Source organism: Homalodisca vitripennis, chromosome 3 (assembly GCF_021130785.1).
Source record: "Homalodisca vitripennis isolate AUS2020 chromosome 3, UT_GWSS_2.1, whole genome shotgun sequence".
NCBI classification, from domain to species: domain Eukaryota; kingdom Metazoa; phylum Arthropoda; class Insecta; order Hemiptera; family Cicadellidae; genus Homalodisca; species Homalodisca vitripennis.
Window position 1 is genome coordinate 123,418,587 of NC_060209.1, and position 15,852 is coordinate 123,434,438.

Here is a 15,852-nt window from a genome sequence, read left to right on the forward strand (position 1 = left end):
AATGTCAGCTGTGGCAGTGATTATTTTCTTTGTTCGCTGCTGCTCCCTAGCAGAAATTAACACAACCACAACTATAAACCATGCAGGATTTTTTTGTAGGAGTTAGTAAATACGTTATCATTCATAAAGCCACGATTTTTTTATCATATCACAAGGATAATTTAATATTATAAAGGTCAAAACCGCAAGGAAATATTCCATATTTAATTTGTCATCAAAATAAATGTCTTACAAAATATGTCGAAAAACCGATTACCTAATTTCCTTCTTTTTTACTTCCAATGTCTGTGAAACTGTGATATTACGATGACTATGAGATGTCAAAACTCCTTCAAACTGCCTTAATTGTTTATGCTTAGCATGAAGGTTTTGAATGGAAGGTTATGTTTGTGTTAGTTCATGATTGTTCACTTAATTCAATTCAATTAATTTAATATTTTACATATCAATACGTAAATTTTAATTTGTCATCATGACACTGCCACATTTAAAAGAGATTTTTAGACGATATGTAGAGTGGGTTAGTACGAATCCACAAACAACATCAGAAATTGAGTGTATGGTTAAATGGATATCTTATTTTGTTGCAGGTAATGTTTCCATGCTAAAATGTAAGGTGATATAAAGATCAAAGATGTAAGATGCTAGAATCAAAATTGTTTTTAGTTCAATTAAGAAATGTAAAACCAAACCCAATACTAAATATAAAATAATTTACTAGGCCTAGGCCTAGTTTGTCTTTTAAATTGGGTAGGGTACGATAAGTGGACCCGATTTTTTATATCGAAGAATATAATCATCGATACCTAATATTCACATCTCGAATCCTAGACTATAAATTGCTACAAAAGTATCTATAGCCCTAAATAATAATAGGTTGGGTACGATAAGCGGACCCGGTTTTTTATATCGAAATTGGCAAACGATATTACTTAATCATAACCATCGATATAATCAATCGATACTGATGAATTATTTTTAACAACTTAAATAATCTATATGAACAGCTGTAAACACTTTCAAATAATACAATTAAGGTAATATTTTAAATTTCACGTAACATTGTGTATTAAAAATGGCCGTCAATCTTAGGAAGCTTCACGAAATTGCTTTAAAAGACGATAAAAATATGTTTTTTATGGCTTCAGGATGTTGGGTTTAGTACCTAAGAATCCATTATGTGATATTTGTGGAAAGGTAACAAATGTAACTGTCAGAGGAGCTAACATGGTCGTCTTCAGATGCAAAAAAAGAAGGTAATGGTGGACACAACTTTAGTAAAAAACGTTTTCGTTCTGTTTCATTTAGTTAAAGTTATGAGTTTCCCTGATTTTGGTTATGTTCATTTATTATTTGTTATCATTAAATTCACATTTTAATTTAAACATATGATTGTTATTACTTTTTATATCGATTGATAGTCTATGATTCGATATGCGAATATTAGGTATCGATGATTATATTCTTCGATATAAAAAACCGGGTCCGCTTATTGGACCGTTACGCCTATAAATTGCTACAAAAGTATCTATAGCCCTAAATAATAATAGGTTGGGTACGATAAGCGGACCCGGTTTTTTATATCGAAATTGCAAACGATATTACTTAATCATAACAATCGATATAATCAATCGATACTGATTAATTATTTTTAACGATTAATTAAATAATTAGATATCAATAGCTGTAAACACCCAAATAATAATATTTGATTACACTCTCTTAACCCTTTGAGTGCCGCAGCGTCTACATAGTAGATGTTGTGAAAATGTGCATAAATTGCCGGCATCTACCCAGTAGACGATTTGTATTTAATTAATATCAAATATAATTCATTTTTGTTTTGACAAATAACTTATTTCACGGCAATCTACAAGTTTCGAACAATCGATTGTGATTGATTTTTATTGTTCACCGCCTCCTTGTAGTTATTTGCCATCAGAAACAAACAGATGACGCAATAGTTGGTCAGCTGCTACTTGTTGCCATTAACTACACAGTTTGGTTCGTTGGTGTTTACATTGTGCTAGTTTCGTGTGTTTATGCTGAAAACTGTTGTTATTGCTATTCTGCAATTGTGTTCAGTAAAACTTACAATGCATTTATAAACTTCTTTTTTCGTGTTTATTTGTTTAGTGATGTATATTTTATTGTTGGATTGGTGATGAAGTAAAACGCAAGATCCAATCAAACTATTGATTTTAGGTGAAGTAAGGTTATATGTAGGCCTGTGTATATTTTTATATAATTAGTATTTTACAGTCTTCTTACTTCATTGAATATAGAATAGTTATAATATTGTTTCTAAACTTTTGACAAAACTAGAACAAAAAATTGCTTTTTGTTGTATTTTGTATATATTGCAGTATCTGGTTAAATATTACTGTAACACACCATATTATGCATGATTTTTGTTCAGTTTTTCATGCTCTTTCATATGGTATAGCTAAAAAAATTTAAAAAAATATTGTATATATAATTTTTTGGTTTCAAACTTGAAATGTATTTTTTTTCATTTTTTAGTTTTTTTGTTATAACTTATATTCTTTTTGTGTAAATAAAAATAAAATTATAATATTATATGGAAAAAATACCTTGTTTTATAACTCACAAACTATAAAAAAAATTATTCAAATCGGTTGAATAGTAGTTTTTTTAATATAGTTTTTTCCCCACACGATTGCAAAACAGAAGGAAATGCTCCGGCAATTTATGCATATGACTTGGGAAAAATGCTGTGGCACTCAAAGGGTTAATGTAATATTTCAATTTTATATAGGCCTAAGTAACATTTGATTATTAAAAATGATAGTCAATTTTAGAAAACTACGCGACATTGCTTTGGAAGATGATAAGACATGTTTTTCATAACTTCAACATGTTGGACTTGTGCGGAAAAAACCCATTATGTGAAATTTGTGGGAAAGAAACAACTGTACCTAACTGTGAGAGGAGCAAATATGGTCGTCTTCAGTTTTCCTAATTTTGGTTGTAGTAATTTATTTGATCACTGTGAATATTAGATTCATATTTTAATTTAAAACATATGATTGTTATTGAGAACTATAGATACTTTATATCGATTGATAGTCTAGGATTTGAGATGCGAATATTAGGTATCGATGATTACATTCTTCGATATAAAAAACCGGGTCCGCTTATCGCACCCTACCTTTTTAAATTAAAATATGAGTATATAGGAAAACTCATAAATAAATAAGAAATGGCATAAATAATAAACAAACCGGAACGAAATCGATCAAACTGGAAAACTCATAAATAATTGTGAGCCACAATTCATATGGTTTATGTCATAATTATTGAATTGTTTATAATTATACACAAGTAATTGTATATTATTAGGTGTATGTATAATAATAATTATTATTGTTTTATACATATACACGTAATCTTATATAACGATAATACTAAGATTATGTGTATGAAGTATTTGGAAGTGTTTACAGCACTGTTAATTTAGATTAAGTTAATTTTGTTCAAAATAATTAATCAGTATCGATTGGTTATATCGATAAGTCGCTAAAAAATGTTTCTCCAATGTTGGACAACTAGTCACTAGTGGATTTTGCTGTCATCTATTTAATCAAACTTTGCTATTAAATATAAAACTTAAGTAGGACAAATATTATACCAAATTAGTCGGGATTTTTCACAGATTAATTTTATATATAATTTATTGAATAATAATGCCTAATAAGTATGCACCGAAATTATAAAGTTGCAATACAAATGTTGGTTTGCCATGTCTGGGCGCACACTTCGAGAGAACACAAAAAACAGGACTTTTCCCTTTACTTTTGCTGTGGGAAACTTAGTTTAAGAATGAGTTTGGCCATATCAATGCATTCAAAATTTCTCTCTCTACAAGATTATCTGCTTCAAATATCTGTTTGTTGATATATGTTGTGAAGAAATAATTTCAATGCAACTATTGTTCGTGACATTTCTGTAATGTTTGACGACTATTTTCACTAGTCGCTAGTATATTGTTGTTTCTCGTAATATTACAGTTTTGTTAGTATCAAACGACATCACACTTTTCATTGTGAAATTGCTGTCAAGTAGTTATATCTTCAAGAAATAAGTAAATTAAGTAAGTAAGTAGTAAGTGTTTATTTTGTGATCAAACTTGAGAGATTTTATATTTATGATTTTGAGAGTATTATAGCCGCCATATTGATGCACCGGCATTACTCATTGTGTATTCTAATTATTTGTAAATTCTAAGCTTGTATGTATAAACTATACCGTAAACAATGGTTTTAATTTGTGATTCATTTATTGTACAAAAATTTAGTGACATTCACAGGTCTTTAGGCTAAAATTGTGGTATAAAAATCTTTATACCTAGGCCTACACCTAGATTACAAATACAGTTTAGTGAGTTTTTATTATAATAAATTTACTTCATTTTAAGCATTTTCCGATGATATATTGCGTATTTGTTACAACTTTTATTTCTTTATAAGAATACTACTTAGCATTTCCAACAAACATTTTTACGTATAAAAAAACCAAAAAACAATATATATTTTTATTTTCAGAACTTAGTATATGCTCTACAACATAGAAAACGCCTCAAAATATAATAAAAGCATACAGAAAATATATAAAAATGTTAGACTGTGAATATGTCATTTTTGTAATAGCACAACACTTTACTGTTTGCCAAAACATTTACAAATTTTGGAGAAAGTGGAATTTTTTGTTTTGCTTAAAAATTTGTTTTTTAAAACATTTTGTATATTTTAAAAGTGATTAAAAAATTCAATTACATTTTTTATAAAACTTTACTTTTTGATATTTTTGTTTTATTTTTAGTTTTTATTCATTGTATAATGGTAGTGCCTACCATTATAGGGGAATTTCAACTGCCAGTTCCAGGGTTAAAAGTGGAACTAATTTTCTTTTGTAGAGTAATATTTCATTGTTTTATAAGTGTCACATGGTCTTGTTATGATCGTAAGTCAACCTCCTATTGGTTGCTGCTGCTGATGTCACCCGTTACGCCATCTTCCAGTATTGGAATGTCGCTGTTTTTACGGCATAAGGCAGTAAATCCTTTTTCCACACCTACGATTGCAGAAGCTCCATCCGTAGCTATGCCCACCAACTTCTTCACAGGGATATTTTCAGATTCAATAAGCTTTTTAAATGCTAAAATATATCATTTCCAGTAGTGTGTCTAGTAAGCGATACTACTTTACCAACTCTTCTTTAGTTTAAAAATCTTCGAATACCATTCTTACAAAGATGGCCAACTGGGCTGTGTCAACTATATCAGTTGATTCATCAAATTGTAAGAAAATATAACATCGATCAAAGTCAGTTTTATTAAGCTGTGAAATTACGTCAGAGATCATAGCTTCAAACTCTTCTCATCACTGTATTAGCGAAGCTGAACATATTTAACAGCAGACATACTCTCAGATTTGCTTTTGAAGTTATCAAATGTATCTGCAGGTTCTAAATTTTATGTAGTTTTAATCAAACATCATCGCATAAAAAAGTAATCGGTTTCCCACTCTACATGAAAATAATAGGTTTTTGGTGTTTTGCTTGAACTACCCGTACTAAAAACAAACAAGGAAACAGTTTAAACGTGAAGGCATAACACATACAGCACAGACATAACTTCAATCTGTAACATGAGTAACAATAGCTGACTGCATACTATACTACTACTAGAGACACATTTGCCACCGCAAGCAGTGTTGCCAATCTGAACATGGCCATGAGCTTTACAAAACTACCCTGTAAGCCACTGGTGGATTGCGATTGACTTATTGACAACCACTGTGATAAACATATTTAGTAAAAATACAAGATCATACAATTACCTTCCTCTTGGGTAAGATATTATATCTGAGTTCTTCTGATGATGCACGTTCGCATTAACTAAAAATGATAATCATTATGGATTTATAATAATATCAAAACAATAAAACTATAATACCTTCTTATATTATAAGCACAAAAATCTTGTGCTACGTACTGATGACGCACGTTCGCATTAACTAAAAATGATAATCATTATGGATTTATAATAATATCAAAACAATAAAACTATAATACCTTCTTATATTATAAGCACAAAAATCTTGTGCTACGTACTGATGACGCACGTTCGCATTAACTAAAAATGATAATCATTATGGATTTATAATAATATCAAAACAATAAAACTATAATACCTTCTTATATTATTAGCACAAAAATCTTGTGCTACGTACTGATGACGCACATTCGCATTAACTAAACATGATAATCATTATGGATTTATAATAATATCAAACAATAAAACTCTAATACTTTCATATTAGCACAAAAATCTTGTGCTATATACTGATAACATACATTTACATTGACTAAAAATCCCTCATTTTTAAAAGTTATCTTAAAATCTTAAACCGATTTTGTCTATTCTTCGTACGTTATTTGTTTAATTAAAAATTGATTTTCTTAAAGTTTACGTATAATTTTTATTGGCTTATTTTACACCATTATCTTAAGAAATTAATTCTTTACAAGTTTTGTTACAGAATTTTACGTGTTTGTTACACATTTAACAAAGTTAATCTACTTGAAACCTAAATGAAACTTGTTTTTGGACACCGAATTTTGCGTATTTCTTCAGATATCTTAAAAATTACTGCAGCTAGAGGTCTCGTACCAATTTTATTCAATTTTTCAGTTCAATTTGCATAATATACATTAAATTTTACGTCCTGGGTAACGCCCAAAATAATTTAATAGGGCTCCCTTTTAACGGTGGCACTGAAATCTGGGTGAAATCTTTCACCCTGTATAGCTCGCTAACTAAGCGTTTCTGGACCTATGTGTATATGAACTTTTTTCATTATTTTCACCGTAAGAACAAGTCCTGACAGTTTCTCCGTTTCTTCATGGGACACCCTTTATAAAATAATGAGAATGGAATAATTATTTTACTTTATAGACTAGCAACACTCTAGTTGGGAGGGAAAAAAATAAACAGATGAACTTAATGGAATTAACAAAAAGTTAACTTATAAAATTAACAAATAATATGTTAGCTTTATATTAATTTTGAAGAACTACTAAAGTATTTAAAATAATGAAACAAAAAAATCATTTTTCTAAAATCTTTTTTATATTTTTAAACTAATATAACATTAATGTATCATTTTAAAGATATATGACTATTTGGTGCTTAAAAACATTATAATAAATAAGAATCTTAAGTAAACAAAAAATGAATTTTTTGTAATTTACAATGTGTAACATAATTTCTTCTTTGAAGTTTGTTTTTGATGATTGAAGGATTGTGAAAGAAACAGAATTTATTCCAGACATTTGTCATCGCTCAGTGATACAAAAAAATCAGTAACACCATATTTCTATATATCGATCTGCAATCTGATCTTTTCCTCAAGAATAACTAATCTAACACATAACTACAATCTGGCACATACCAGAGCATTATGACACAGATTTAAGTCAGAACTACATAAATTAACAAAATAATTTTGTGTAAAACTAGTTTTATAGTATAGTTTTAAAAAAAATCAAAAATAAAAATGTGTTTAATATATTTAAACTTCCAAGTTTCATTTAGTACATGGTTTGTCAAAATCCATAGTTCTAGGATTAAAAAAACCATTTATAACCCGTGCCATTTTTTAATTTTATGTAAAAAATTAATCACTTGATGCCAAATCAGAATGTTCAAAACACACTTACTGGTAACCATTCAGAAATTGCAGTTTATATGCGAGCATGTGTCGCCTAGTATTTATAAAGCAGAAAAGTGTACAGGAAAATTACATATACAATTTTATTGTGGTGCCCCATACATACAATCAATAGGGAGTACACATTTACCATCACAAAAAAAAATAAACAGTTGACAGTTTGGAAACAGAAAATATTTTTTGTACATACTTGAAGGCTCTCTACATTGACAGTAAGTTGTGTGGTTGTTACAGTGTGCATAAATCTGAACTCAGTTTATTTAACCTCTTCATGCATGACGATGTCATTTGACACCACTAAATAAATAAATATATATAAAATGTAAGATGTACTCCAAACTGTCTCTATCTCATATAGTTCACTCAAGGGTTCATAGGTACTAGCAAAAGCCACTCTACAGCACATTGAAAGCAATAGTTCATTTTCCATCCATTTTTTATTCAGTACAGCATTGTTGCTATTAGTGAGAGGTTATTTTGGCAGTTTTCATAATTTTTTTCCTGATTATTGAGGAATTTTTATCAGTTAAAGAAAATTATGTTCTTGTTTTTAGGTATTATATACTAACATATTTAATAAATATATTTTTGAAATTGCTAATATAATAAAAATTAGCCACAAATTATTGATGAGTGGCAAATGACGCCAACATGCAATAAGTGAAACTATGCCGATGCCCATTACTGATTGGTATAGTTTCACTTATTTTTATTTTTTCTTCTTCGTAGGTGTAAGAAAACATGGATACTTACTGTCTTGGATGATAGTGATATTGCCGAATACTTGGAATTACATAGTGAGAATATTATTCCCATCTGGGTCAGAGGATGAGGAGTGTAGTTTCTCAGGTGATGAACTATTTGAAGTTGATGTTGCCCAACAGAATATTTCAGAAGGTATTGAAATACCAGAAGATCTTCCTGAAATTTGCACAGATTTTCAAAATTTTTCAAGTCAATACAGGAAAATCCAAGAAGTTATAACTGATCACTCGGCCTCATGCTATATCTGAGTACACACTTCATGGGAGGAGTTGACATGGCGAACAGAATGATAGCACATTACCCTCATGGCATCAAGTCTAAGAAGTGGTACCTTAGAGTATTTGCTCACCTCTTAAATGTGTCCCTAGTGAATGCCTGGTTGTGCTACACGAAAATCGGTTGATGGAAAAATGGACTTGTTGTCTTTCAAATCATCTGTAGCCCCTTACCCTCATTGCGAAAGGGTTATGTGACACGAAGAAGAGAGGAAGGCCCTCATCAATGTCTCCTAACAACACTCCAACTCTTAAAAAAAAGTAACCAGTAAGCATAATTCCGGAACTGAGATACGACAAAGTTGACCACTGGCCATCGAAAGTCAAAAACGCCAGGGTAGCAGCGATGCCGTTTTGAACACTGCAAGAAAAAAAACCAGATTCCAGTGTAAAACATTTGTGGTTTACATGTATGTCCACACTTTTATGGAAGCTTTCCATAGTAAATAGGATGTTCTTATATGGATATTTCAATAAATAAATTGATTTTTAGTTTTGAAATTTAATTTTTTTTTAAATAAACATTTTTTTATTTTACAAACCCCCCCCCCCCCACCCCCCCCCCCCCCCACCCCCCCCCCCCCCCACCCCCCCCCCCCCCCACCCCCCCCCCCCCCCACCCCCCCCCCCCCCCACCCCCCAATAGAAATGAATTATCTTGGGGAACAGATATACAACCAGTACAACACTCGAACAGCACACCATTTATCGCTGTATGGGAGGAAGCCGTCATACATAGAACACAAACTTTACAACCTGCTGCTAACTGAGATAAAGACTCAGAAGGGGAAGAACTTGACAGGTGGAACTGTACAAATGGCTACTGACCAGACTGTTCTACACGCTGGAAGAATATCTACATGACCATTTTAGACATCAGGACAGCTCTATTTAACTTAAAATCTTGTAACATTTGTAACTTAACATTGTATTTTCGATGCAAATACATTTCTCTACACAAAAATTGTAAATAAGGAGTTTTTGACTTTGAAGTACATGCAACAATGTTTTTGTTTATGAGTTCATAGGTTTCAATAATTTAATTAACCTTGTTGATCTACTCATCCTATCTTGATAATATTCTGTCCATTTGTATAACAAAAGTACATAAGATGTTAATGAAGTACAAGAATTTACTGATCTCTCAGAATGTTATAGTATCAGAATAATATCTAACACCCTGATACCTGTCTGACTGACCTCAGAATATCCATGGTGAATGCTAACAGCCAGGGTTTCCAGCTTCTGTGGACCATAGCGATACAATGCAGCCAGATGAGCCCCAAAGGTTTTTGTTATGTAGATTACCTGGAAAGTCAAACAATTTTAATTTAATTTTAAATTAATACAAACACTCCATTCACATTTTGACAAGATCTAACAAAACAAAATGTTAATTTTATTGCCTAATTTAGTCATATATTTAATGTTTCATTGATTATAAATTTTGTTTGTTTATTAAGATTAAACGTACAAATTTTCAAAATTAAATGTACATTTTTATATTTTGTAAATTATTTACAATATAGCTTACGAAATCACAAGTGATTTTGCATTGTCCTAGTTACTATTCTGTATAGCTAATATTTCACTAGTTTGCTTGCAATAGTGCAAACTTAAAATTATTAAAAACTAGCGTTGAACTGGGAATTCCAATTTTATTATTGAAAGACAGAAGAGTTAGGTGGGACCGATCGGGAATTATTTCATGATTTATTACATTATGATCTCAGATAACAAAAATTATCATGTACCAGAGAATGTTAAAAGTCTCAACATCTGCTTTGGCTACCATTAACCGTAATTACTGGTATTGCTAAAACGATCACAAGTTCTTTTCACTATGAAGATGGTGCTATATTCTCCACAGACCATCAACTAATTAATACAAAATGAGATGTTTATTCAAAACAATTCATTACTGTTTGACTGTTCAAAGTTTCCCCCATCTTTAGCAATCACTATTTTCAGCATATTTTATAGCAGGATTATAGCTGGCCTGGATTATAGAGAGAGCTGTAGGAAAGTGTTCAGAGAGTGAAAGCTTTTAACTGCTTTAAACAATTAGATTATTAAATACATTCATAAAAGCTAAATCTCGTAATGTTCAACAACACTTAATCATTCCCACATCCAAGAAACTAAAACGATCAACCATTATGGACTTAATTTTTAATTATAGTTGTTTTGTTTTTTGTTAAATTGTTTACTGACACTGTAATAATCTTGAGGTATTGAGAGATCATGTAATTAAAAAAATGCTTTCTCTTTATCACAAGAACAATACAGATAACTAATTTTGGGCAGAATAGAATAATGAAAATGAATAAGTGGAACTGAGAAAGAAGGAATTATGGTTTATGAAATCACACGCTATTCCTCATCAATGTTGTTATGGCCCATCGAGTCACTTTGCATAGTCAATTTACCGAACTGATTCATCTTACCCAGAAATGTCAGTTAGAAAGGTCTGAATAAATGAATGTAAACACTGTTGCTGTTTAGAGTAACTAAACAACAAGACTTACCTCTCCTGCAAACTGTGAGGAATTTGAGAACTGCATCCAGTTTTCTTTCTCTGTTTTGTAGCACAGGAGGCTTCCATGTTCTGTACATGAGTGGGGTAGCTAGACAAAGAAAAAAAGCAATTGTTGTATAGAGTCTTTCATTCAAATTTGGACAAACTATTTTAACCTATTTGAGGAAAACAGTATAATCACAGAATGCCTTTTGTTGTATATAGGTGATAGAGACTAAATGCAGAGTTTTATTTATGTAAATGATTTGTATTGTGGTTATAATAATCTCTATCAATCTAATGATACGGACGTTTTTAATTCACCTACTTGATTGAATTTTTAAAACTCAATAATAAGAGTCTATCTACAATAGCAAGAAAATCACATGTATAGTTAGTATAGTAAAAATATCACTTGGGATCCAGAAAGTAATATGACAATACCTGATTAAATAAAATAAAATAGAATGTTAATGTTAACACTCAAATCTTCAAACAACAATCCAATTGTGAAAGGAGAAATATGTTTACTTTATTGTAAAAACATAACTAAATAAGACCAGGTTTAAATTTCAGTTGACGTTTCAGGAGCTTATACAATTTAATCAAATAGTAAATAAGTTTTCAGACAAGGGCCACAACATTAGTTTTTTGACAGTGAATGTAGGTCAGTGTATCCTTAGGTTTGTGGGTCTAATTACGGGACACGGCACCAGAGGGAAGCGTCTTCACAGAGTTGGCATTTCTGATGAGAATCCACTCTGTAGATATTGTTATGAAGCAGGAGGAAAACTACTGAACAGTAATCTTGGTCTTCATCGATAAATTCCACCAAATAATCATCAAAACCAATGGAACTGATCTGCTTTTACAATCCACAGCTGATTATATTCCTAGTATAGAGTTGTTATTGATTGCTATCACTTCAGTAATCTTCATCTCCATCAATACATTCCACTAAATAATTATCAAAACGTATTGTAGAATCTTCATAAGAACACCATTTCGATTATTTTCATCCATTGTTAATCTCAGAGCCAGTACTATGGAAATGATTCATAGAAATGTATTACCTAATCTTCTGCAATGCGACTCAATCAAAATATTATATTATATATGTTTTTTATTACGAAATTTCTTGCTACTGCATTATCTAAATGAATCTACAGAGTGAAATTTTGTTATACTATATTATCCGCATCAACTATGCAACAGACAGTTATTCTACATTGTACCTGTATCAACTGTTTCAACGACTTGCAGTAATATTTTATTCGTACCTTGTTTAGGGTAATGATGTGTTTTTTATCTGAAACTGAATATACAGTCAAACTTGAAATTATTCAAACCTTTTAAATTAAAAATTTTGCATAGCTGGACTTTTTCTTGGTTTCTTAACTCATATAATCATAACTTATATACAAGACAGGAGTACTCCACACAATGTTTTTATATAAGTATTTAAGTAATAAAAGTCTACACACAGCATCATAAAATGATGTGTGTTGGAATAGTAAGGCTACATGTGTTAATATGTCACATGTTAAAATCTCTTATGAGTGTGCTAAGTTTGTTTAGTTATTTCTTTATTCTGTTAATTTTTTTACTGCCATCATGGTTACCCATAAGATTAATTTTAAAATATTCGCTAACACTAATCCAAATCCCATGGAGTGACATGCACTACTAACTCCAGGAACTGCACTAGGAACTCAGTGTTCCTCATATAGAAAATGAAAGCTTCATACACAAAGTTTAAGTCTGCAAATGAGTTTGTTTTCGAGATATCGTGCAGACAGGACAGACAGACAGAAGGAACATTTTTTCCATCCCCTCGAGTGTGATAGGCTTTGTTAACGCTCAGCCAACAACAATAATAAAGTCTGAATTCCAATTTGAAGTCTTGGATACTTCAACATTTTTTATTTGTACCATGAGCTCTGAATTATCAACTTTATTTTCGTATGGTGTTACCAGAACCTCTAATAAGGAAGTGATTTGTTTTAATGTATTACCTGCATCTACTGTACGAATGACTCGCCCAGACTTCAGGGCAAATCCTTCAGGAGGGGCTTCATAAACTGGATTGTTTATTTCACTTCTTTTCAGAGGAACTACAGGAGGGTTCTGGACTATATTCTCTTTGTAGCGGGAGAGTAATGTTAGTCTTGCTATACATCTGAAACATGCAATGTCAAGGTTTAAAAACATTAATATTGTCAAAGAAACAAATACCATTGGGCAGCAGAAGTCCAAGACCACGACCCAACCATGTGAGGTATTTCCGCAAATGACGACCCAGATGATGACGTTCAGGGTGATGTACAAGTGGCCCAACAACCAATAGTCTGGCTTAAAGAAAGCTGTGCTATAACTATGACTATGTACTGCCTTGAAATTACTGTTTGTGTATAATAGCACAATAGATGTTCCAGTTCGCCATGTGGAGATTCGTAAACATATTAATTCTAAGTTAAAAAAAAATATTTCTTATTATTTATATGTCTAACATTTAGTATCTACGGTGTAATATGTCTGACATAGCAGGAGTTAAAAAATTTATATTAAAAAAATCATACATAATCAGGCATATGAAGTGGTGTCTATGTGTATAAGTTATAGAAAGAAAAATGGATTCTCTATACAATTTAGTTAGGTGCAGAAACATGTAGCGGCAACAGGAGTGTCAATCAGGAATATATATAAAACACATTAAAACAGAGCTGTCAACCGGAATATGTATTTTCTTCCAACACACCAAGAAAAATCAGGTCACATAAGCTATCAAAGTAAAATCGTAGGTTAATTTATGACTAAATTATTACTTAAAAATGTACAAGGCACCAACCACTCCACTACCAAAATAAATACTGATTCTGATTCTCTTGTATTTCCTTTACTTACAAACTTACACTTCTGATACAAAACTTGAGCAATTTCTTGCTAGTGTAAACTCAACTTCAAATTTATCACGAGATCATTCACCTTATCAGAATCATAGTAGCAGACCTTCCATGCCCACTAATAATTGGGTAAGTACAGATGTAAAACACGTAAACACAAATAATGAATCGGGCGTCGCGTATTAACGACGTATTATATTTGCAAAAATGTCGTTACATGTAACGGGAGCTGGAGTAAAATCTCACATATCTTTATTCCATAAAATGGTAAATATTACGTGCATCTAACATTAAATAAATAGTTAATTTTATTTCTATTCATGTTACATCTAGCAGAAAATGCCACATCATTTAAAATTAATGACTGTAAAATATGTTCTGTCTTCTAGAATATACTTTTGCACAATGCTGTATTTATTCAGTCCCCAATCCTCATTCAACACTACTGCCCGTGTCATTACATTTGTATTTGAGTTTGGTTTACATAACGTATTACCATTTGTAATTTGTAATGCAACTTTTTACTGTACAGTTGTGGATCTGCACGTTTTTATTTACAATAGCGGCTTTAATTCAAAATCGGCATAATTCAAACGAAACGACTCCAACCAGAACTGTGTTGTGTGTTGAGAACTCTTAGTTGTTGAAGTGAAGGACAGAAAAATAGAGTAAATAATTCGTCATAAACAAACCATAAACAACACATTTTTTTCCCTGATAGATCAAATTCAAACTAAACAATTTTATACCTAACAAATCTCGCATTTCGCAAAACTATGTAATATGGACGAAGTGGTTTAAATTAATCAATTTTGGCACCTTTAGATTACATAAGTTATTAGTAACAACTTTGGATGCTATTTTAGGTTATAGTATCTTACCGCATCGCACCCGATAAAGAGATTGTGATGTAAACTAAACCTAACCTATCACAGTGTGATTGCCTTTATCTTTACTTGTGCAATAGCGATATCATTTTTGAAAAATTAACCATTGATACAAATTTGTGTTAATAATAATGGCATTTAGGAAATTATTTGTATTCATATGGAAATTTACTCAAGCTCTATCCAGTTTACAATGCAAGCAACCCAAATCAGGTAGGCCTAAATTTAATTTTCACTCAAATAATATTTGCCCCAGTAATATGTAAACAGAAAATGCATTTTTATCATTTCACATAAAACTTAACAACCACATTTTTAACAGGGTCATATTAAAGTACTTACATTAAGAATTACTTCTAGAATTTTAGCTCACATCAAGCATGCTTGCATTAGACAACACTCCCTTGTGATATTAAAGCTATAATCTAGTTTATAACGGAAATCTGATAGTTAGGTTTGATGGAATTTTCATCTGGGTGTACTGTTGCCATATAGTAGAAAACCTGGTAGATATGACAAGTAAGCCTATGCTTAATTTAGAAAGGCTAATGTTATGACCAAAGTGTCATTCTTTATATTTAAATGCAGAATGCATGAGCTAATATAAGTTTAGAAGGGGAGACTTTAATAAAGCGGGCCCTACACTCATTCTTCGATTGCTATTATCGAACAATTCGATATATTATCCAATTTCGATGTATGTAACGTAAACATTAGAAGTTTATAATAAATTACTGTAACAAAAAGTAA

The 15,852-nt window shown here is 31.1% G+C and overlaps 1 protein-coding gene across 1 annotated transcript; it reads right to left on the reverse strand.

The window, feature by feature from the left end:
• Positions 1-9,974: 9,974 nt before the first annotated feature.
• Positions 9,975-14,621, reverse strand: LOC124358721. The gene is made up of 4 exons (XM_046811019.1): positions 14,298-14,621; positions 13,328-13,491; positions 11,323-11,421; positions 9,975-10,102 (listed from the first exon to the last, which is right to left on the reverse strand). Exons 1-4 carry the CDS (start codon positions 14,309-14,311, stop codon positions 10,017-10,019), a joined length of 363 nt encoding a protein of 120 aa, XP_046666975.1. The 5' UTR covers positions 14,312-14,621; the 3' UTR covers positions 9,975-10,016.
• Positions 14,622-15,852: the final 1,231 nt, after the last annotated feature.